Genomic DNA, 25,078 nt, shown 5'->3' with positions numbered 1-25,078 from the left:
GCTGTCAACACGGAGCCTGCTACGGTTCCTGACTCTCTCTCTGCCCCTCCCCAGCTCGTGCTTTCTCTGTCTCAAGAATAAACAATAAAACATCAAAAAAATTAAAAAAAAAAAAAAGAAACTTCCCTTTGACCATATCCCCTACCTATCTCTGTCATTCAACAGCTATTTAATAAGTGTCTAAAATTCCAAAGCTGGGGAGATTCCAGCCCTGGGGAAACAGCTGGCTCCACCCCCTGGCCCCACCCTTAGTTTTGCCTTGTAAGTTTAATGCTGAAGTTGAGCATTTTATGCTCTTAGGAGTTCCATATTGGCCTCATTAAGTATCTTACCTGAAAGGACTGAAAGTATTATGCTCATAAATAAAAACATATAATAACATAATGTTTGTAACCTTGTTATGGGGTGAATTGTGTCCCCCCAAAATGTATATGTTAACATCCTGACCCCAAATGTATCTATACTTGGAGATAGGGCCTTTTTTTTTTTTTTTTATGTTTTTATTTATTTTTGAGAGAGAGAGAGAGAGTGTGCACGCAAGCAGGGGAGGGGCAGAGAGAGACACAGACAGAGAATCTGAAGCAGGCTCCAGGCTCTGAGCTGTCAGCACCGTGCTGGAATTGGGGCTCGAACCCACAAACCACAAGATCATGACCTGAGCCAAAGTCAGACGCCCCTGCAATGGGGCCTTTAAGGAAGTAATTAAGGTGAAATGAAGTCCTGAGGGTTGGATCCCTAATCAGATAAAACTGGTGTCCTTATAAAAGGAAGGGATACTAAAGGTTTCTCTCCCCCTGGCCCCCACCTGGTCCCCTTCTATCCTTTCCCCTCTCCCCTCCAAGCCCCACCTCCCTCTTTCTGTGAGCACACAGAGGAGAGGCTAGTGTGAGAAGGGAACAGGCCAGCTACAAACCAGGAAGAGAGATCTCACCAGAAACCAATCCTGCCAACACCTTGATCTTGTACCTGTAGCCTCTGGAACTCAGAGAAAATAAATTTCTATTGTTTAAGCCACCCAGTCCTCGGTGCTTCATTATGGCAGCCTGAGCTGACTGATATAAACCTAAACTGGAGTGTGTCAGCCTGGATAAAGCTAGTTGTTTATTAATTACTAGGTGCAAATTATTCCTTAATAAAGTCAGTTGAAAAGCTTCTTGGTTTTTACCTCATTCTACAGCAACCTGACAATAGTTCGCATATTTCTTTGGCTGGACCAGAAGTCAGGGCACTTCAGCTAGGTGGCTGAGGAACTTACCAATTTGACAGATGAATCCCAGTTTTTGTCCACTCTCCCATATTTTGGTTCTAGAATACAAAGGCATTGTTTTGATCACTGGTGCTAGGGAAAAGTACAAAATAGACAAAACCCATGCCTTCATTAGTGTATATTCTAGTGGGGAGAAACAAACCAAAGGAAATACACAACAGGAAGTGCTTCCATCCTCACTCAATCTGGCATTGTACATTCTTCTTACTCTGCTTAATTTTTTTTTTCAGTGCTTTTTTTTAGTTTATTTATTTTGAGAGAGAGCATATGGATGTGAGCAGGGAAGAGGCAGAGAGAGAGAAAGAGAGAGAATCCCAAGCAGGCTGCACACTGTCACCTCAGAGCCCAACATGGGGCTTGAGCCCATGAACCATGAGGTCATGACCTGAGCCGAGATCAAGAGTCAGACACTTAACCTACTGAGCCACCCCGGGGGCCCCTTCTTCAGTGCTCTTAACACCGCTATACATGCATTTATTTGTCTGTCTCCTTTCAGTTGAATGTAAGCTCCATGAAAGCAAGGACTTTGTTTTATTCACTTTTGTATGCCCACTACCCAAATACCCTTAATAAAATATTTCCACACACACACACACACACACACACACACACACACACGCAATTCCCTGCATAGTTGGTTCCTAATACAAATTTATTGAATAAATGAGTGGATGATTGCATAGTTTCAGATGGAGAACCAGATTTATCCAGAATTATATGAACTCATTATATTATGAGAGTAAAAGCACCTCGTGAGATTAATGGCCAGAAACTAGTCTTTAATTAAGGAGGTCAGTAGGAGCTTTGCTGGGAATAGTTCATTGCTTCCTCATCACAGGGCAGAGAGACTTAGCTGTATGGAGTTAGCTGCTGCTGTGACGCTGACGTCACACGGGCTTTGGAACAATAGGTACAAACAGCTTTCTAACAGAAACCAGATAATTCTGCATAGAGTTTTGCTGTGCAGAGAACAGGGAAAGGACTTTGATTCATGGTATGAACATGTCATAGACACATCACAAGGTTGGTTGGCTTAAAGCCAGAGAAAGGCCATTGTCTATTTAGGTTGAATCATATGAAATTGCCTTTTTGGAGGTCAAAACTGATTGAATGTTGACAGTTTCATATGCTTCAATAGAATATTATAGCGTTTAAGAGACTCAGCACTATGTATTGTTACGGAATTACAGCTCGGCAAACAAATGCAGGCCTGCTTTTCTGTCCTGGAACAAATATATGGGAGGGTGGACAGAGATTGGGATTTATAAGCCATTTTTTTATAGCTGCTCTTCAGCAACTCAGCATTTATCACAGTGATCGGCCTGGCATATATAGGTCTTAATGCTAGGGCCAATCAGTGCTTCTCTGAGTTTTATGTAAAAACACTTAGGTAAGAAATTCAATCTTCCACTTAAATGAACAGTGAATAAATTACCTCATAGGTTCTAGTTGTCACATTCTCTGTCTTATGAAGGATCCTACGTGAATGAGACCAACAAAAGACACGCTGAAACAAGACACAGGGAGTCCTTGATACTGTCATCTTCGTATCAATGAACAAACAATTCTTTTTTCATTAAGCTCATTTGAATTGGTTTCTTTCTCTTGCAACCCAGATTCCTAATGAAAACAACATACAACGTGTAAGAAGACCTTTCATGATCTGCACAGCATTTTTCTCTGTAGCTCATATCTTTCCCAGAAATATACCCTCCAGGCCTGTTCAACGACCCCACCTCCACACATCTTGTTAAATCTAAAATTCTTTTTAAGTATCACTTCTTGTTTAAAACCGTTCCAAATCACTTCATTTCTTAATCCTGTTAAAATGAAATACTAATACCTTTGTTAGACATTGTCTTTCCTACAGAGCATCCAGAACTCTTGACTGCGGGTATTTGTTCAGTATCTTCTTCAATATACTGTTAGTTCTCATGAACAGAGGCGGTGTCTTATGTATCTTTGTAGTCTGACCACCTAATACAGGGCCTGGCATATACTAAGAATGCAATATTAAATTCTGAACTGAGAAGTTCAGGATCCATACAGAGCTCTTTTCCAAATCACCACCGTGGTAAATTGCATTTAAGGGCACCATTTCTTCACCTCTCCCTGTATTCATGCCCTTTGCCATGTGGTTTGGCAGTGTCCTTCCACTACAGGCAAGACATGTAATTCCCTGCCATTGGAGTTGACTATATGACTTACTCTGGCCAAAAGAATGTTAGCAGATGTGTAGCAAGCGCAGCATTTTAAAAAAACAAAAAACAGAAGCACCTGGGTGGCTCAGTCAGTTAAGCAACCAACTTCAGCTCAGGTCATGTTCTCATGGCTCATGAGTTCTAGCCAGTATTGGGCTCTGCACTGACAGCACTGAGCCTGTTTTGGAAACTCTGTCTCCCTCTCTCTTTGCCCTTCCCCTGCTTATGCTCTTTCTGTCTCTCAAAAATAAATAAATGTTTCAAAACAAAACAAAACAAGGGCACCTGGCTGGCTCAGTGGGTAGAACATATGACTCTTGATCTCAGGGTCTTGAGCTCAAGCCCCACTTTGGGCATGGAGCCTACTTAAAAAGCAAACAAACAAAAACAACAAAACGAAAGAAACAACCAAAAAATTATAATAATGATGGTTTACTCTTGTGCTTCCACCATTACCATGAAAATGATATACTCAGGTTAGCGCACTGGTCCCAAGAAAAAGATGAGAGACAAAAAGAGCTGAGCTGCCAAGCTAAACTATCCAGTCAAGTCTAGCCTGAAGCAGAGTCCTCAGCCAACCTGCAGATGTGAATGAGTCCAGTCAGGATCAGCCAACCCTATGCTAAGAAGAACCCAGTAACTTCTTAGCAAAATAAATGCTATTGTTTTTGTTGTTAGTTGTTGAACAGTATTATTGAGGCTATGGTTACCTCATAGGCACACTTTCTAAAGCCCCCTGTCCTGTATTTCTCTGCTAGCCATGAGAAGGGTCTTCAAAACTAGCTTGATATTGCATGAGTCACTATTCAATGCCAGGGCTATAGTGTGGGTAGATACGATTCTTATATTCCAACAGAAACATTTTTATATTTCGTGGTGAGGTTCTGTGGTATTATAGGAAGTTTAAATGAGGTGTAAGGATATCTGTGTGTTCAGAGTTCCAAACAACTAATTTTACAAAATATCATCAGGATACCCTCTAATGGGCATTTTTTTCACAGTAGCAATAAAATCAAATACTTTTCTTCCCGGTCTAAATGTTCCTTGTATACAGCAGTCACTTTTATTGTTAAAGATGGTGGTAGCCTTATATTATCTTACCAAGCAATGCTTGGTAAGTACTCATTAGGTTGCAGACATTTTACATATTTTATTCTATTTTATGAAATCCTAATGTAACTTTGATTAACCTGGGGCTGAGATCAAGCAACTTAACTCCATAGCAAGTGGAAATGTCATTGAAATGTATGCCTTTAAACCCCAAAACCAGTATTTTTTCACTATATTACACTGCATCTCTGGTCGCTTTTACTACTGAAAAATTTAAATGACATAAAAATAAGCAAACATTTCTTGAATTTATTAGTTCCTTTGAAAACACACGAATGAAAGAAATGTGATTTAGAGTTTGTTTCAGGCGACTTTCAGCTCTGTGTATCAAACATATAAGCAAGTACCAAACACCATAGTTGCTATTATGATAAAGTGAAGTGCCTAGCACAAATTGATATTTCTCTTCATCTTGATATCCAGCTTTGTCAACATCATTTATTAAATAAACTTATTAAATTTATTAAATATTACTCTCTTCTCCATTGTTTTCTTGCTAATGACTTGTTACAGAAAGATTTACTTGACTCTTTTGAGTTTCTTCACTTGTAAAAGTAAAATTACTAACAGTAATTTCCCCATAGGGATGATGAGGATAAACTTAGAACTAGTATAAAGTAATTGCTTAATGCACACTGGGGTGCCTGGGTGGCTCAGTCGGTTAAGCGTCCGACTCTTGATTTTGGCTCAGGTCAGGATCTCAGTTTCATGAGTTGGAGCCCCACGTCAGGCTCTGTGCTGACAGTGTGGAGCCTGCTTGGGATCGTCTCTGTCTTTCTGTCTCTGTCCCTCCCCGCTCACACTCTCTCTGTCTCTGTCAAAAAAAAAAAAAAAAAAAAAAAGTTAATTCATGCTATCTAGTCTACTTAAATTTCTCTGTTTTTTTGCAATGTTACTTAACTGGTTTGCTTTAAATTCAGTTACAATCTATCCTGTAAGTATTACTAGATCATATGCCTTTAAATCTGATGAAAGTATTATTGCCATTTGTGCGTTTTTACTTTTCTGATTTATTATAATGTGTCCAGGAGCCCCAAGGTCAAGCTTTAAGTCCCAGGACCTCATCATATAAGGCTTAGGACCAGTATCAGCCTACCTGCTTTACAGAAGGGCGTTAGTCAGCTCTCTATTTTATTTTTAAAATTTTTTTAATGTTTATTTATTTTGGGGGTGTGGGGAGAGTGAATGGGGGAGGGCCAGAGAGAGAGGGAGACACAGGCTGCAGGCTCTGGGCTGTCAGCACAGAGCCCAACTCAGGCCTTGAACTCACAAACCTTGAGATCATGACCTGAGCCGAAGTTGGGCACTTAACCAACTGGGCCACCCAGGCACCCCAGCTCTCTCCTCTTTAAAACTTCCATTACTCACTGTATTCTCAAGACCCTTTTCCTCCATGAGAGGCACCAAAGTGGTTTACTTGTTGCCGTCAAAGTCAAGATCCTGTCTTAGTACCTCCAGAAAACAAGTACCCTAATTTTAAACATTAAACAAGTAAAAACATGATAATCACTTAAAAAAATAAAATATAGGGGGTGCCTGGGTGGCTCAGTCGGTTAAGTGCCGACTTCAGCCCAGGTTATGATCTTGCTGTTCGTGATTCAAGCCCTGCATCAGGCTCAGTGCTGAAGCTCAGAGCCTGGAGCTTGCTTCAGATTCTGTATCCCTCTGTCTCTGCCCACCCACTCCCACCCCCCGTTCATGCTCTGTCTCTCTGTCAAAAATAAACATTAAAAAAGGAAAAGAAAATATAGAAAGATGAGAAAACTTTTTAAAAACATTCATCGGGCACCTGGGTGGCTCAGTCAGTTGAGCGTCCAACTGTGGCTCAGGTCATGATCTCACGGTCTGTGAGTTCAAGCCCAGTGTCAGGCTCTGTGCTGACAGCTTGGAGCCTGGAGCCTGCTTCTGATCCTGTGCCTCCCTCTCTCTCTCTGCCCCTCCCCCGCTCATGCTCTGTCTCTCTCTGTCAAAAATAAACATTAAAAAAAAAATTAAAAAAAAAATGCTTATGCATATGGCAAATAGGCCAATTATGCCTTGTTTTGTCTTCCTAACCTCCTTTAGTTATGGTAAGGGAAACATAAACTTTAAAGAAGCACAGATATGATGCAATCAAGTAAAAAAAAAATGCACACATCTATGAAGTATTCTTGCCACAATACTTTAAGCTTAATCTAACCGAGCCTTTGGATTTAGCTTTTAATTTATAAGAAATAAGTATGGCAGGCAGATTTTAAGAAGGCTCCCAGTGATCCCTTTTTCTTTTCTTAAAAAATAAATTTTTTTAGTGTTTATATTTATTTTTGAGACAGAGAGAGACAGAGCATGAGTGGGGGACGGGCAGAGAGAGAGGGAGACACAGAATCTGAAGTAGGCTCCAGACTCTGAGCGGTCAGCACAGAGCCCGACACGGGGCTCGAACTCAATGAGATCATGACCTGAGCCGAAGTCTCATGCTCCACTGACTGAGCCACCCAGTGATCCCTTTTTCTGATATTCGCAGCCTTGTGTAATCCACTCTCCTCGAGCAACTTGTTTTCAACCAATAGAATACCTTGATGTTGAGGGGGTGGCATGTTTGTGGTTAGATTGTAAATATTCTGACTTTGGTTCTGCTAGCAGACTCTCTCCCTTGCTGTCTTTGATAAAACCACTTACCATGACAGAGAAAACTATAAAGCAGAAAAACTGAGGGCAGCTTCTGGCCAACAGCCAACTAAGAATTTAAGTCTTCAATCTAATGACTTGAAAAGAACTGAAACTGACCATGTAAGTGGGCATGAAACTGCATCCTTCCCCAGTGGAGCCTTCAGATAAGACCTCAGCCTTGGCTGATACCTTTGATGGCAGCTTCATGTGAAACAGAGGATCCAGCTAAGCTGGACCAGGATTCCTCACTCACAGAAAATTTGAGATAATAAATGTGTGTTGTTCTAAGCCACTTTAGTATTGGGGTAATCTATTAAGCAACAGTAAATACTTAATATGGAAGTTACAGGAATATGTTTTAAAAATATAAAATTGGGGTACCTTGTGTTCTGGACTGCCTAAACACTTCAAAGTCAATGATATTAAAAATAAAAATGGAGGAACTGTTCTAGATTAAGATACCAAAGAGACATAACCAAATTAATACCATACATAAACCTTGATTATTTATATTAGATCTTTTAAAAAAAGGGATAAGGGTGCCTGGGTCGCTCAGTCAGTTGAGCATCCAATTTCGGCTCAGGTCGTGATCTCACAATTCATGAGTCTGAGCCTTGTGTTGGGCTCTGTGCTGACAGTGCAGAACCTGGAGCCTGCTTCAAGTTCTGTGTCTCCCTCTCTCTGCCCCACCCCTACTCATGGTCTGTCTGTCTCTCTCAAAAACAAACATTAAAAAAAAAAGTGATAAAAGATATTATGAGACAACAAGGAAACTTGGATGTGGACTAGTTATTAGATATTAGGAAATTACTGATTCTCTTAAATACAATATTATGGTTATAAATAATATTCCTTAGAATGTCCTTGTTCTTAGAATATACAAATTGAAGTATATGGTTGATAAGTGTAATGTCTGTACTTTACTTTTAAATAATTTCAAAAGAAAGAGATAAAGCCAGGGGCGCCTGGGTGGCGCAGTCGGTTGAGCGTCCGACTTCAGCCAGGTCACGATCTCGCGGTCCGTGAGTTCGAGCCCCGCGTCGGGCTCTGGGCTGATGGCTCGGAGCCTGGAGCCTGTTTCCGATTCTGTGTCTCCCTCTCTCTCTGCCCCTCCCCCGGTCATGCTCTGTCTCTCTCTGTCCCAAAAATAAATAAAAAACGTTGAAAAAAAAATTAAAAAAAAAGAAAGAGATAAAGCCAATATAGCAATGTTAACAACTGTAGAACCTAGTTGACAAGTCCATGAGTGTTCACTGTACTCTTTGAACTTCTATGTATGAACATGTTCATTTAAAAAAAATTGAAGGAAAACACATGGAAAGTTATTGTTAAATGAAAAAATATTCAAAATTGTATTTATACACCCCCCACCCCCCCCGCAATTCATTGTATTAAAACCTAATCCCCAATGTGATGGGGCCTTTGGGAGATGATTAGTGGGGGTGGAGTCCTCATGAATGGGGAGACCCCATCTCTCTCCTTCTGCCATGCAAAAAACAGGAATGGGCTCTTGTCAAACACCAAATATGCTGGCACCATCGTCTTGGACTTCCTGGCCTCCAGAATGTTGAGAAATAAATGTTTGTTTTTAATCCATCCAATCTATTGTTGGATTTTTTTTGTAGCAGCCCAAACACAGTATATCATTTTCTATAGAAAAATATACCAGAAGTTAGATTAGAATTTTTTTTAAGATTGAGTAACATTTCCTAATCAATTTATATCTCAAGACCTTTACAAAGTATGATACATCACAAATGATTCTCTATACATTTTATCATTTCTTAACAAAATAACCAGAAGATAAACAGTGATAACTGTTAAGGAAGCTATTTCCCAGTCTCATCCCCAGAATTTGTGAAGAATCTTTTTCACTATGCTTCTTCCATCACTTCAAAGGATTATGAGGTAGGTAAAAAATTCATTGTATTGCTACTTAGTTATAAACTCTGCTAATATCAGGGGCTGGGGGTGGGGAGATTGGAATTTGGGGGGAGAACCACAATAGAAGCATGCTCATTTAAAAAATATAAGGCCAGGGGTGCCTGGGTGGCTTAGTTGGTTGAGCCTCTGATTTTGGCTCGGGTCATGATCTCAAGGTTGTGGGTTCAAGCCCCGCATCCAGCTCTGTGCCAACAGCTCAGAGCCTGGAGCTTGCTTCGGATCCTTTCTCTCTCTCTCTGCCCCTCCACCCCACTCACACTCTCTGTCTCTGTCTCTCAAAAAGAAATAATAGTTAAAAAAAAAAAAAACTTAAAAAAAAAAATGTAAGGCCAGATGGAGGATAATAGTTGTGAAATCAAGACAATGATACATCTATTTTGCAGGCAACTGTGTTTTAAATGCAACATGAAAGACATTAACTCCAAGACTTTTACCACTGGAAGTGACTTGACAGCATGTATCAAGTCTAAACACGTACATTGTTATAACTTGACCCACCAATTCTATGTATAAAATGTAGCCTAAGGAACTAGTAAGATACTTTTTTTTTTATTTGAGCACTGACAGTTGAAAATTGAAAACATCGGCTAATAGGAAATGGATATATTCATATAATGTACTGTATTTATTAGGGTGGATGTATACTATATTAAGCTTAAAAATCAGGTTATTGAACAATGTGTATCACACAATCCTTTCAGAAAAAAACAACACATTTACATACCTACTGATACACCAAAAGACGTTAATGGTTTTCTCTGGTAGTCAGATTACAGGCAAGTTTTATTTGATGTGTGTGTTTTATTCAATGAATGTATGTTTTTATATTCACAAAAAAATAATAAGGGAATCATTAAAAAAGTTTAACTGAAAAAGACTTTAAAATATCACAAAACCATCATACAACACTTATTTTTCAAATGGGATTATCTTTTTTTTTTTGCTAAACTGTTTTTTGTAATTTTTCTTCAATAAACATGAAATACTGATATTATAAAAGTTGTTGAAAAAAGACTTGTACAGTAAAAGAAGCAAACAGTGTTTACAATTTGCCACCCCTTATTATTTTGAAGAGTCAACTCATGTTCTTAGTTCCTCCCATCATTGAAAGGTCCTACCTAGTATTTAAAAATATTGTAGATAAATTGTTTGTACTTGTGACTGCATGCTAGACTGGAAATGTTAACAAGAAAAGCAGTGTATTGGAACGGAATCAGGCTGACCTGGATTAAATTCTTAACTTCACCATTTAAGTTTGACTTAACCACTTAAATCCAAACTTAACAAAAAGTAAAGCACAGATTCCTAATGGAGGTTTTTTAAAGTCTGGGTACATATCAGAAAACTGCAACTTAATACTCAGCAAAATACACATTCCTTCTATTTCTATTTTACCCATTTCCTTTTGATATTCCAAAAGTTTTTCCTTGAATTAATCCAGATGATGGGAAACCTTTCCTCTCTTATTGGAGAAGGATTATTCTTTGACTGCAATAAAGCCAGCAAATTGATGGTTCTGTATACGATCCATATTGAGAATGCTATTCACAATTTTACGCAAAGTCCTCTTTGTGAAAAGATCTTTCCTAGTTATGCTTAAGAAACTGAAGTTCTCTTAGACATTATGTAATTAGTGCATTGGTTCCTTCTTTCTGCTAGTTCCTATGATGTTTAGAGACAAATATGGATGCTTCTCTGTAGGAAGTATAGTACTTTTCTTTTTTTCTCCTATCATGATTCATCCTATTATCTTTACTTCTGAAAATAGAGACAACATCACCCTCCATTTAAGAGGTTTTGGGAATTAAATATCAAAGTGGTTACCACAGTGCCTGGCCAGTGTTAAGAACTCAAAAATAGTAAGTTTCACATGATAGGCTCTGGACTTGTAAATAGCATGGTTCTGGCTTGCACAAATGCTTTCGAAAACTCAACATATTCCAAATTCCTTTTGAGACAAAGGAAATGACCAAAAATGAACTAATTTCAAAACTGGAATGAATAATGAGGTTACCTCCAATAGAGAGGGGCAAAAGAAACTGGAGCACAAGCCTGGAGTTAATTTGTTTGGGGCCTCATCTATCTGAAGTGATACACAACCTAACACAGCTTAGTAGGTTGCTTTTCCTTCATGTAAAAATGAACCATCAGGGTGCCTGGGTGGCTCAGCAGGTGAAGCGTCCAACTCTTGATTTTGGCTCAGGTCGTGATCTTGTGGTTTGTGAGATGGAGCCTGCTTGGGACTCTGTCTCCTCTCTCTGCCCCTCCTCCCGCTCATACTCTGTCTGTCTCAAAACAAAAAATAAGCCATCAAACAAATACAATTTCTATTTACAAGTAACTTAAATGAAGAAATCATATCTTTTGGATATATGGAATAATTTAGAAGTTAATTTTTGAAAATTATAACGTACTTTGTATTGGGGTTGTTGAAAGAATCAGCAATGGAAGTGAGTAGAGGAGAAATTAAATAAAAGACAATCACCAACAAGTAAAACAGTTTGGGGGTATTATATAAGTAGCAAGAGTAAATTATATAAATAAAAGCTCTTATCTTCTTTCATGCAGCAGAGGTATGTACATTATGCCACTGTAATAGTTGCATTGTTGTTGATTTTAGCTCATTCTTAATTTGTTTCTAAACTCCTGAAAACTTACCCACATCACACAGGAAAATCTCACAGTTCATCAGTGCAAAAATTTTATTTCTTCTTTGTCTCCTCTTACCCTCCCCCACTTTACAAGATCTGAAATTTTACTTATTCCACAGCATCCTTTTTTTTTTTTTTAACATCTGTAATCAGTCATGTAAAATGTGAGGGAAAAAACCACTAATCAATTTAAAATCTTAGTTCCCGTCCCCATTGTTACAGTAAATTTAGGATAAGTCTACAGCATTCACTTACTTTAGCTGGTTCTGATACTGAGGCATACTTTTTTATTTGAGAATCAACACCTAAAGACTTGGCTAACTGTACAGCATTTAAATCGTCACTGATAAGTGTCCCAAGAGCCACAAGGAGTCTAAAAGTGGCTTCGAGGTCTTGTACAACTTCCAAGACTGTGCTAATTACTGACAAGCACTGAGCTTTCCCTTCAATGTTATGGTCTTTATGAAAACAAACAGAATAGTTCAGGGTCAATGTAGCCAGAGCAATGTGAATGTTCTTATTGCTCCCTGATTTCAGTTCTATTGCATGTGACATTAGAGATTCCCTTTGGGACATCATGAGCTTTTGTCCTGCCTGTCCAACAAAACAATTGCAAAAAGTCCTCAGAGCAAGCAGCTGGTTTGCCGGCTTTCCTTTAGGGTTCAGAAGACTGATAAGATGACTGCTGAACTGAGCCCCTTCCTTTTCGTTGCAGAAGTTCTCGTTCACGCTGGGATGTTTAATTGACAACCGAAGAATGTCAAGTGCAGGAAAGACGATATCTGTTAAAAAGAAAAATTCATTAATGTTTATAAAACCCCAGAAAATTCCTATGACAGTTACTCAATTTTCAGAATCTTATTTCATTAACACATGCTCATTTTAGAAAATGTTAAAAGCCATGTGCGTGCTTTATGTAATATATATATTTCTAAAACTTGTGTTAACTGATTTTTCATTTTTATAGGGACTGGATTTATTGCTATGAGATCGTGTACACTTTAAGAATAATTTAAATGGGCTATCAAACAGCCTGACACATATGGAGTACTCAATATATCCTTGTGGAATGAATCGTGTAATGTAGGATGCTTTAAAAAATCCTACAAGACCAAAGAGTTGAAGAAGAAAAGCTTTTTACAGAATTCCAGTTGACAAATGCTAATAGCATGCTTACAGATTGGTGGAGAGCTTTACATTCAAAAGACTGGGCAGACACCATCTGAATGTAGCCACTCAATAATCTTCTTAACATCACTAAAAATAAGGAATCCAGAAATTATATGCCCTATGATATAAAGATAGTATGTGGCATCATTTATAAAGGATATTCACTTAAAAAAAAAACTCTATTGAACCAGGATCTAATTATGTCTAGCAGGAACTATGGAGATAGTGGAACACATTAAGTGGCCCCCAAATCCAAAATATGGATATTTTGTGGGACAAATTATTTTTCTTCTCTAATCAACAGCATGAAAAAATAATAAGGGAGAGGACACTTTTGGAATTTAAAAGGTATTAAGTGAGTTAAAACAAAATTATAGCAAAGGTTTGTAGCCTGGGGTTAATAGGTCACAAAACATCTCTTGGATGGCTTGCCGGGATCCACAGATGCTCTGAAATAGTATACGAAATGGTACATGCCATGGTACATGCCGTTCCTTTCAGATTCTCATAAGGCATGTGACAAATCAAGACTATGAATTACAGGGGTGTGGTGAGTCCTTTTTGTGAAGTTTCTCACAATGTGAATAACAAGTACCCAGGGTAACTTTTACTCAATCTGGAAACACCAGTAATACTGACAGAAATGAACAGACATACTTTGTTTTCTAATTACATTTAAAAAAATGTTTTTAGTGCTTTTTTGTTCATTTTTGAGAGACAGAGACAGAGCGTGAGCGGGGGAGGAACAGAGAGAGAGGGAGACACAGCATCTTAGTCAGGCTGCAGGCTCTGAGCTGTCAGCACAGAGCCCGATGCAGGTCTCGAGCCCACGAACCGTGAGATCATGAGCTGAGCCAAAGTTGGAGGCTTAACTGACTGAGCCACCCAGGCACCCCTCTAATTACATTTTAAAGACTGTTTCCATACCTTCAGGCCAGTAAATAGCTTTCCACAGAATCTGAAGTTGCTGGGCTGTGGGTTTTTCTGAAGAATTATTACATATTAGAGACAGTATCTTTTCAAGAAGTATCAAGTCATCCTCCGTTAACTTCTTCTCTTCAGATGCAGCTCCATTAAGTTCCTTCAGTTTACCTAGAACACAAACCCAGACTTTGAAAATTCTCTAACTGTAATTAGCCAGATGTAATACAAAAGTGCCAAAATTTGCAATAAGAGAATTCTACCACACACCATGGGGAGGTGAGACTTTTCATGGCAGTTATCAAAGACCGTCAAATAAGGGTAAGGCCTGGGAGTATTTTTAAGTTGAGCCCATTATAGAAAAATGAAAGGTTACTGTGGTGATTTTTATTTTACTTATTATTTTCTAAGATCTTATGAGGCTTTCTGCTTCAAGTGAGTTTTAAAGTAGATACTTGTAATCATTTTGGCTTTCAAAGCAGTATCATCCTTATAACCAACTATAAGTCAATCCTCTATATTCTCAAAGAAAAATTTATAACAACTTTTGGCCAACTTATGTTACTTCTATGATTGTCAATGAAATAACTGAAGAGTTAAATGTCTGTGTATAATATTTAATTTATTGACTAAGTTCCATATGCATATTTGACATTACTTTAAAAACCTATTTAATGCAAATGCTGCCTTTTGTCACCATATTTACATTTCATGAAACAATTTTTTTAAGCCCTTTTCCTGCATCTTCAATATTAGCATCCTTATCATCACTAATGCTACTTTGAGTCATCCAACACTGCTTCCTCAAGAATCTTTTTTTTTTTTTTTTCTTTTTTGGTAATTTCTATTCCCAACAGAGGGCTTGAACTCATCACCATGAGATCAAGAGTCTCATGTTGTACCAACTGAGCCAGCCAGGCATCCCATCAAAAATCTTATAAAGAATAAAAAAGCTCAAGTTCCCATCACAAAAAGCTTAAATTGTCCAAATTTACAGATTTTTATCAATCGTAACTGGAAACTTGACCTCTTTAACTTTCCTCTGGCATTAAAAATTTTAACACTAACAGAATATTGAAAACAGTTTATTTAAGGGATGCAAAAGGAAGAGAATGTGTATTGTTCAAAATAAGTAAGAAAGTACTTACTAATGATTTTTATACAGATAGTATGAAAGTTAATTCTGATCAAAACACCCATATCTTATACTGAGATGTATATGTTACCTTATCTCAATTAATTCTCATGAGGTAGTAATGGCAAACAGAGCTAGTAGTATTTAGTCCAAAGCCACCTGCCATTTTATTTTGAGAGAAATGAGTTAACAGAAAAAGCTATCAAAGTCAGCTGGCAGTTTCATTTTTAATGGGCAATCTGAACAGCCTTTTATTATGATTTCTAAAGGCCACTAATTTTTTAAAGGCATAATCTTTATTTTTAAGTGCTTTACTCATTCATTTTCATTACTTTCTTTTCCTGAAAACATTAAGAGCTTAGGAGATGGGATTTAGATTTCCCCTTTAGTTTTTTTTATCAATAAAAGCATCATAAAGCATTAACCTCATATTTGTATAAGGCATCTTGCAAGTATTAAGCGTCCATTATGAGACTGCGTATTTGTAGTAGACACAGTTGTGTAATAACAGAAGTCTCTATCACGTAAGAACCCAGTTCCTAGCTCATGTGAGGAGAACAGCTTTGACTGCACTACACAGAAGTCTATGGATATGTGAAAAAACTTTTTAATTAAAATGCACTTACCTAATATTTGTGTAGGGTTTGCCTGGTCAAAAGTGACAGCCTCTTTTTTAGGGAAATAAATATTCACCGTCTTAGATGCAGCTGATCGGTAGGCACTATTGCCTATTCACAGAACAAACGATGATGAAAAACATAAAGAATAATAAAAAATGAGATTTTTTTCTAACTCTATGACTTTGTTTTTACAATTATTGAGATACATAACTATTCAGTGCATGCAATAAAACAAGCACTTCAGAAAAAAGAAAGAAAAATCGTAAGATTTTATATACTATTTATATTTGTTGATATAATAAATTTTAGTTTCTGGAATGGGAGCTTAAATGTAAAACAAAGCCTCTCCACTTCATATTCTCTACATCTCTCATACTTTAAAAGTTTTTAATTTAATTAATTTTTTTTTTTTTTAAAAGAGAGAGAGAGCATGCGCAAAGAAGAGCAGAGGGGGAAAGAGACAGAATCTCAAGCAGGCTCCACGCTCAGCATGGAGCCCAACATGGGGCTCGATCCCATGACCCTAGGATCATGACCTGAGCCGAAATCAAGAGTCGGACACTTAACTGAGCCACCCAGCACTGTTAACTTTAGACTCTTTTATAATGCAATAGGTACAGCTGACAATTACTAAGCATTTATTCTGTATAAAGTGATTTACATATATTGTCATTTTAAGCTCTTAACAACTCCAAGAGGTAGATATTACTTCAACTTTACAAATGAGAAAAACAGAGGCACAGAAACAGAGTAATTGGCTCATAGTAAAACAGGTAGAAAGTAGTGAAATTGAGATCTGAATTGAAGCATTCTCGTCCACTATGATCTACTTCAAAACTACCAGCCAGTGTTACTTTTGCAATGAAAAAATAGTTTACAAAAATCATATACCAAGTTAGTTCTTAAGTAGAGTGCCGGGTTTATAAGTATACATTTTATTATGGTCAAGAACATATGTGTCATACATATATTATTCTCTTGTAGAAAATAACAAGTAGGGGAAAATATATGTCAAAGAGAGCTGTCAAACTTGCAAGAGGTTTACAATTTAGTTCTGCATTTTGCTAGCAGCCCTTACAAAGGAAAGCAGGTCTGCCTATATTCAACAATGATGAACAAGTAAGATGTGTCAGACTCTGGGCTAGATACTAAGAATAAAAAGAAAAATTAATTGCTTAGGAGAAGGCCAAATAGCATAGGCCTAAATCACAAAATCAGATTTGTTTTGTAAGTCCTGTTAAGCAGAATAATATTTAGCATAGTGACTAAAATTCTCAATACATTAAGAACAAACAAAGGACAGAGAGGAATAAGCTCAGTTTTTATAAGGGTAGTGAGAAAACCCAACCTATAAGAGCAGAATAGCAGTTTTCAATCCTGGCCACACATTAGAATCACATTATAAGATTATAAAAACTACCCCTGCCAAGGCCCCAACGCACAGCAGTAACAGACAAAGTGAACATCTCTGGGGATGAGGTTGAAGTACTTTTTTAAAGTTTCCTACGTGAGTTAAATATGCACTATGACACAATTCTGAGAACGCTCTAAAAGCCAGGTCAAGAAGTTTGGTCTTGATCTACTATATGAAAAGTTCTCTAGCAACAAAGGGGAAGAAGAAAAGGAAATGAAAAGTATGTACCTGTAAATGGATCAGCTCCAGCCATGGTAGTCCCCATAGTGGCAGACCCTGGCACATAACGACCACTGCCTAAAATGCAATTAATACATCTAGTAAGCAAAGGTAACTGCAAATTATAAAGTTCAAAATGTTGCTCTCTACACACGATAACTTACTGTCATTAGGAGTCACACCTTAGAATGGCATCTTTAAAAAAATTTTTTTTTAATGTTTATTTATTTTTGAGACAGAGAGAGCATGAACGGGGGAGGATCAGAGAGAGAGGGAGACACAGAATCTGAAGCAGGCTCCAGGCTCTGAGCTGTCAGCACAGAGCCTGATGCGGGGCTCGAACTCAGAGACTATGAGATCATGACCTGAGCTGAAGTTGGACGCTCAACCAATTGAGCCACCCAGGCGCCACTTTCTTTTTAAATTTTTTAATATTTATTTTTTTGAGAGAGAGAAAGAGAGACAGAGCTTGCGTGGGGGAGGGGCAGAGAGGGAGACACAGAATTTGAAGCAGGCTCCACACTCTGAGCTGTCAGCACAGAGCCCGATGCAGGGCTTGAACTCATGGACCATGAGATCATGACCTGAGCCAAAGTCCGACTCTTAACCAACTGAGCTACCCAGGCACCCCAGAATGGTATCTTTATATATATAATAAATGGGCTGTAAATTTAATACAGAAAAATGTTGAGAACAGTACCTGACATATAGTTGGTGCCAATAATTGTGAGACTTAAAATTCTCAAGTTACAAAGTAAACATTAGATGCCTTATACATTATAATTACAGAAGCTAATGAAGTGAAAAAGCATTAGTGGATTGGAGAGAAGAAATTACAAGGTTTCCACAATGAAATGTGAACATGGGGCACCTGGCTGGCTCAGTTGGTAGAGCATGCAACTCTTGATCTTGGGTTGTAAATTTGAGCCCCACATTGGATGTAGAGATTACTCAAAAAGAAAATCTTATAAAAACAAAAATAAGAAAAAAAAATAAATGTGAACACCATCCTACTGAAATAGAGACAGAGGATTAACTAGCACATAAGCAAAAAACAGATTATATAAGATTTAGAGATGTTATGAAAATAGCTCTGTCACACATCTGAGATCCTACTTGTGGATGTCTCATTGAAAATACAAAGAAAGGAACATGAGAAACAAATGTAGAGAAAGAATCAGCAGGATTTGAAGATGTTCAGAGTCCTGGGTCAGCCTTTATAGGATGAATAAAGATAAGCTACTGTTCTAACCCCTCCAAATTTAATATCTAGGAGTTGGTACAATGGGTGTAATACATACAGAAAAGCAAACAAAACAAAAAATGAAAAACAAAAACTGCAGATGTGAATAGATTAATTAAAATAATGAAGAACACAGAATCAGAGGCTTTGAGTTTTTACTAATATGCTAGCTAGCATGCTAAGCATCTTATGTTTATATATGCATTTAAATATTAATTAGATACTATTATTATTAACAATATTTTACAAAAAGGCTAAATAACTTGCCCAAGGCATTAATTATGAGGCAAAGTAAATCTACACTTGTTATTATTATTATTATTCATTTATTTTTAGAGAGAGAGAGAGAGAGAAAGAGTGAGTATGCAAGTAGGGGGCGGGGGTAGAGGGAGAGTGAGAGAATCTCAAGCAGACTCCACATCCACTGTGGAGCCCAACACAGGGCTCAATTTCACGACCATGAGATCATGACCTGAGCCAAAATCACGAGTTAGACGCTTAACTGACTGAGCCACCCAGGCATCCCAATCCTACACTTTTCTAAATGTGGTTCTCCAACAACCTGAAGGAGTCACCTATTCAATATGTAGATTTTCAGGGTCCACCCATAACAGCCTAGTGGTTCTCCAAACTGGCTTCACTGTAGAAACTGACAGGGAGCTTTTGAAATTACTTAATAGCAAACCACAGCAAAGAACATTTAATCAGAATCCATGGGTGAGGGATCAGGGCATGAGTATTTTTAACCTCCTCACCAATCTAGTATATCAGAATATCTCTGTGTGAAGGACCTTTTGATACTTTAAACGAGCATCCCAGATGATTCTAATTGACATTAGAAGTTTGGGAACCACATAAATAAGGGGGAAAAAAAAAAAAAGAGAATCAACACTGACCTTAAGTCATAAGCTAGATGGGGAAAACTCTTGGCCCCAGTGCTACTGGCAAAATTGGAGGAATGTATACTAAAATCTACCAAGGGCTTAAATACAGTCCAGGCATTCTGCTAAACACTTTACATGTACCATACCATTTCATTTCCCTAACATCTCAATATGGTTATCTATTTTTTATAATAGTGTGGTTCAGTTATCCTAATTCCATAATTCTCTTGGATGTTTAGTATGCTATCTTGCATATTTCCATAATCACTGCATCTTCTGAGTTACTGACATTATGCAACAGTGAGACATACTCCAGCTATGATGGCCCCAGGAATTCTCTTGATTTTGTTGGTATTGTTCGAAGCTTGGTATGTTCTTTCTGTTCCAAGAAAAAGCTGCTAATGAGATCCGGGAACTATGATGTTCTAAGTTTTAGGGCATCACTATGTCTGAATAAGTCATCATCTTATCTACGCTTCCGATCGTTACTACTTTTTCAAATTGCATTATGTCATCAAAGATTTCCTTAACAGCCACTGTGCCATCACAACATTTAGCTTGATCTTGATAGGTGGTTAGTGCAGTATATTGGTTATCAATGCACAGGGTGCAGCTATGTGCAACTGGGCCACCAATTCATTCACTGGAGAGAAGAAGCTCACTGACAGCGATTCACAAATTCATGACAGTAACCAAAGGTTGTGTGCTGCTCCAATTTATGGTTTAGACAGGACTGTATCTTGGCAAGACCAGTGGATACCATAAATGCCAAGGATCTCTTCCCAAATTTGGTCTATTGTCCAGGAACTCTGGCTGAAGATCCAACCACAGCTTCATAAAATATATCAAAAGCTGTTCTGAAAACAGAGACTTCTTCAGCTGCACTTAAGTCCAAGTTTGGCAATTATTTTCCCAGTAGTGTTGATGCTGAGGCATGCATACCTTGGTAAATAAAGTCACTTTGAAGAGATACACCAACACTTCCAGGGCATCACGAAGGCCATTAATAACAGATTAGAAGACTAATCCTGGGTAGCTGGGTGGACTGTCTCCTTCATTTGCTAAGGCAAAATAGGCCCAGACAGACTTCTTGACTGCACCGCTCCATCCAATATCAGGGACTCACATGGCTCCTTCTTGGCTTGTGATCGGTAGGATCTCGCCAGTAATAGCAATCATGCTGTGTCTTGGTTGGTGGGTTCCCCTATTATCTAATTTCACAGATAAAAAAAATAGGCTCAGACAGGTTAAGCAACTTGCCAACTTCTCATAGCAAGTAAGTGGTAGAGCCAGATTTTGAACCAAGGTCTATCTGACTCTAAAACCTATGCCCTTACTGACTCTTGCTCTCCTTGCAGGAAGGACCACTGGAGAAAACGATGAGTTCTAATAATATGCTATTTAAAAGTCATGAGGAAAACTACAAAATACTCCAGGAAAAGGCAAAAATTAGAAGTTAAAGAAAAGGAGATCCATCAAAATTAGAAATATAGATAAGGGAATTATTAATAATTGGATGATATCTCCAAAATGTAAAGCCATACAATGCAAAATGTTACACAGTAAGTGAAAAAAGATGTACTTATTGAAACTGCATCCCACCTGTAAAAGGATCTGCCGCAGGCAGCGTGTTAGCAGATCCTGATGAAGACCCTGGAACATACCGACCACCACCTGTGCGTGCAAACAAAGGAAAAGCTGAAGTATGCCAGAATTTAAAAAAAAAAAAATTTTAACGTTTATTCATTTTTGAGAGAGACAGAGTGTGAGCAGGGGAGGGGCAGAGAGAGAGAGAGACAGAGAGACAGAGAGACAGAGAGATGCACAATCCGAAGAAGGCTTCATGAAGGCTCTGAGCTGTTAGCACAGAGCCCAGTGCAGGGCTCGAACTCATAAACTGTGAGATCATGACCTGAGCTGAAGTCGGACGCTTAATCGACTGAGCCACTCAGGCTCTCCAAGCCAGAATTTTGAATCTCAAAAACGGCACAGTGCTTACATTAGAGGACTCTAAGCTTGGAGAAAAAACAAAAGAGCAAAGCCATCACATGACAGAATAACAGAAATTAGAACTCTTACAGTAGGAAAAGACTACTAAGAAATTAACATTTCAGTGATTCTCCAAGTTTTGTCTTTATTGCTGTATTATATTTTAGCTTGTGCACTTAAATATTAAAATCACTAAAAATTCAAATATAAAAGGAGAAATTACAGGTGGTCTCTAACCTAAATAATATACACATATAATCAGTTGCTGTTCCTATACAAATTCACTAGAATTCCCACTGTTCCTGTTGCTAACAGAACCACAGTCATCAAATGGTAATCTTTTAAAGAACCCCTGAGTTCATTAACTCATGTGTCAAATAGCACACTCAGTTCTGGGGATCCAGCAGAGAATAAGATTGCTTGTATCCACTGAAGCTTACAACCTACTGGAGAAGAGAACTGAAAGGTGATGAGTGACACAAAGGAAAGAGATTTCCACTTACACTTTTACAAATGTGTGGTGTGTGTGAGTGTATGTTTTGTTAGTATCTCTAGGAAACTAATCAGAGACATCTACAAAAAGGTATATGTGAAAGATATATATAAAAAGATGCTTATAGTTTCAGAAGAGCAAAAAAAGCCACAATTATTAAGATTTCCAAATGGAGCCAGCTGCTCTAATTTCTGCCTTCTGCTCCACAAAACAGCTTACACAGGACTATAATTATGTGTTCAGTCTTTTGTACTACAGTCTGAAATTCCACCAACAGAATACCCAGATAATGAACACAGGTTTTTTTTTCCTGTCAAGTGCAACTACTGGGAGGGGTTACATTATTTAGATTCAGTAGCAAGTCAGTCTGATAATTCTGTTTAAGTGAACATGCAGGTTGACATTCGCTTTATTAGGTGAGTGGGCAAAAGAACGAGAAGGAGAGGAGATAGTTTAGGAGCATCAAGTATGTGAAAGAAGAAAAAAAGATCTACATAAGGTCTTAGTGCAGGAAGGGATATGGAATCTTTATAAAACAAGAGCACTAGCACATGAAAAATGACAACAGGAAAACATTAACAATAAAGTGCTAATTTCAGAATTTTATTTAGAGCTGGCCCTTGTACCTAAGAAAAAAGGAAGCATTTTATTGTCTCCTGTACCATGGTCTCAGTTCCTGGGACCCAAAACTAAGGTAAGTACAATTAGTATTATAATCCATTTCCTATGAATCAGGACTCAGACTAATACTACTAGGATTATCATTTATGGACTGGTCTGAGAACCTAATATCATTTATAACATTTTAGATACTGTATACTATGTTATGAACAACCGACTTAAAAATCAACATGTGGAATACAAATCACATGTAAACTAAAACTACCCACAGTTCAGCGGCACCTAGGTGGGTCAGTCAGTTAGGTGACTGACTTTGGTTTCAGCTCAGATCACGATCTCATGGTTTGTGAGTTCGAGCCCCACGTCAGGCTCTGTGCTGACACTACGGAGCCTGTTTGGGATTCTGTCTCTCTCTCTTTCTCTGTCCCTACCTTGCTTACTCGCTCTTTCAAAAATAAATAAATAGGGGTGCCTGGGTGGCTCAGTTGGTTAAGCATCCAACTTCAGCTCAGATCATGATCTTGTGGTCCATGGGTTCAATCCCCATGTCAGGCTGTGCTGACAGCTCGGAGCCTGGAGGCTGCTTTGGGTTCTGTGTCTCCCTCTCTCTCTCTGCCTCTCCCCTGCTCATGCTCTGTCTTTCTCTCTCAAAAATAAAAATAAACAAACAAAAATAAATAAATAAATAAATAAACAAACATTAAAAAAAAAACCCACAAAACAAAAAACTACCCATAGTTCAGTCCTAGATTTATGCCCAACTAACCAATTTAGCCTTGTGTGGAAAAAAAAAAATTCTATTTACTAAGGTTCACCAAAACAGGTATTTTTAAAAAGAGTCACTATATAAGGGAACTTCCAGGTTTATTTTCATTTCAAATGACTGAAGTTTCATAATTTTATTTAGTTACAGTGTGGCTATATTTTTGAAAGTGAGCAATATAGAATTGTTTCTATAAACACAGAATTACTATATAATTTGAGGTTTAAAATATGATTTAAAGTAAAAACCTGCTATAGATCTTGGATCTTCGTTTTAATTTAAACAGCTTATGATAACAGATGTTTAAATACACTTAAAAAAAATTAACCAATGAGTTAAGTACAGAAGACTTAATATAAACCATAAACTTACCTGTAAAAGGATCTGAAAAACTGGTGTTCCCAAGTCCTAAGGTTTGACCTTTCGTGTTATCAATAATAAATTTAGCCACTTGATCCAAAAACATGGGATTCAAATCATTCTTCTGTAAGAAGTTGTATGCAGTTAACCAAGGATCATCACTGACGTTATATGGCAATTTATACGATGGTCCACCTTCATTGACATCAATTGAGAAAACATAATCAAACTCCTTCAACAGGAATACAAAAAGGAGATAAATGATTACTAACTTATCTGTTCATATTAATGGCATATATATCACAGATCTTATGTGTCCTTTATTTTATAAAGTTATAATAAATATTATATTTATTTATAACAAATATATTTATATAAATATTTTATAATAAAATTATAATCCTTAAACTTTCTCCAAAGTGCAATGTTACAATCTTCCACTTGGCATGTGATGATTGATAGCAACCATCTGCATATGCTGCAAGGTCAGTATTTCACTGGGGATGGAGGAGGGGAATGTATTACAACTACACATAAATTCTAAGGCCAAAGGAAGGTTTCCAACTGGTTGATCTCAAGGCCAGAAGTGTTAGCTGTTACCATGCCCCACTCAGCAAAACATGCTGGCGTTATAAGCACTGCCACACAGGGGCCCTCATGTCCTGCCAAGTTAAATATAACGAGGCAGAAAGCATTGGCTGGAAGGTGGCACAGAAGCTCCTAATCCAAAAGGGTTGGGAACAGTTTACACACAGTAAGTACCAAAAGACAAATAGTGTCTAATGCATCAAATACGGAAAAAGATCTTTTAAAAGTCAATTTCAAGGCAGGGAAAAGAGAGAAGCCTCCCCAGAGAAATGTATTTTTAAATGGCAAAACACCAAAGAAAATTGTATTAGCATGGGGAAAAGGGAAAAGAAAACCTTTGTCTAATGCTTTAAGATAATGGTAATTAGAAAGTAGAAATTGACGTACTTTTCCTTCATATAAAACTTTTCCAGATGTTTGCTGATTAGCACCAGATGAGCCAACAACATCGCCAATTTTTATCCACCTCCCTTCGCTAACACTCCACTGATAGGCTTCTACTTTCTCCCCTTCTTTGATTAGACGAGTCTGTCCTTCTCTAGTACCTTAAAATAAAAATGTTAAGAATCAAAAGTAGAAAAGCAGAGTAAAAATGAAAGACACAGATTAAAAAATCTTAACTTTATGTATTTGGTTTAACTGGAAATTTTATTAAAAGGCTCCATCAGTTAAGCATCTGGGATTTGGTTTTGCTCCTCAGATCAAGATCTCATGGTTCGTGAGTTTGAGCCCCATGTCAGGCTCTGCACTGACAGCACAGAGCCTGCATGGGATTCTCTCTTCCTTTCTCTCTGCCCCTCCCCCACTCACGTGTGCACTCTCTCAAAACATAAACA

The 25,078-nt window shown here is 37.8% G+C and overlaps 1 protein-coding gene across 2 annotated transcripts in view; it reads right to left on the bottom strand.

Annotated features, from left to right (window-relative positions):
• Window positions 1–9,775: 9,775 nt before the first annotated feature.
• Window positions 9,776–25,078, bottom strand: part of PLAA (phospholipase A2 activating protein) — a 42,073-nt gene continuing 26,770 nt past the window's right edge. The window contains exons 8-14 of one of the 2 annotated variants that reach the window (XM_058695195.1): window positions 24,630–24,787; window positions 23,667–23,886; window positions 21,031–21,102; window positions 17,311–17,379; window positions 15,675–15,776; window positions 13,920–14,084; window positions 9,776–12,604 (exon numbers count right to left, since the gene is read on the bottom strand). In XM_058695195.1, the coding sequence (XP_058551178.1) occupies window positions 12,039–12,604; window positions 13,920–14,084; window positions 15,675–15,776; window positions 17,311–17,379; window positions 21,031–21,102; window positions 23,667–23,886; window positions 24,630–24,787 (1,352 nt within the window). In that variant the 3' untranslated portion in view covers window positions 9,776–12,038. The remainder of the gene's footprint in view (window positions 12,605–13,919; window positions 14,085–15,674; window positions 15,777–17,310; window positions 17,380–21,030; window positions 21,103–23,666; window positions 23,887–24,629; window positions 24,788–25,078) is intronic. The other variant, XM_058695196.1, reaches the window with a different exon arrangement.

Source organism: Neofelis nebulosa, chromosome 12, assembly GCF_028018385.1.
Source record: "Neofelis nebulosa isolate mNeoNeb1 chromosome 12, mNeoNeb1.pri, whole genome shotgun sequence".
Lineage (NCBI taxonomy): Eukaryota > Metazoa > Chordata > Mammalia > Carnivora > Felidae > Neofelis > Neofelis nebulosa.
This window is presented reverse-complemented; position numbering and strand designations above follow the sequence as displayed.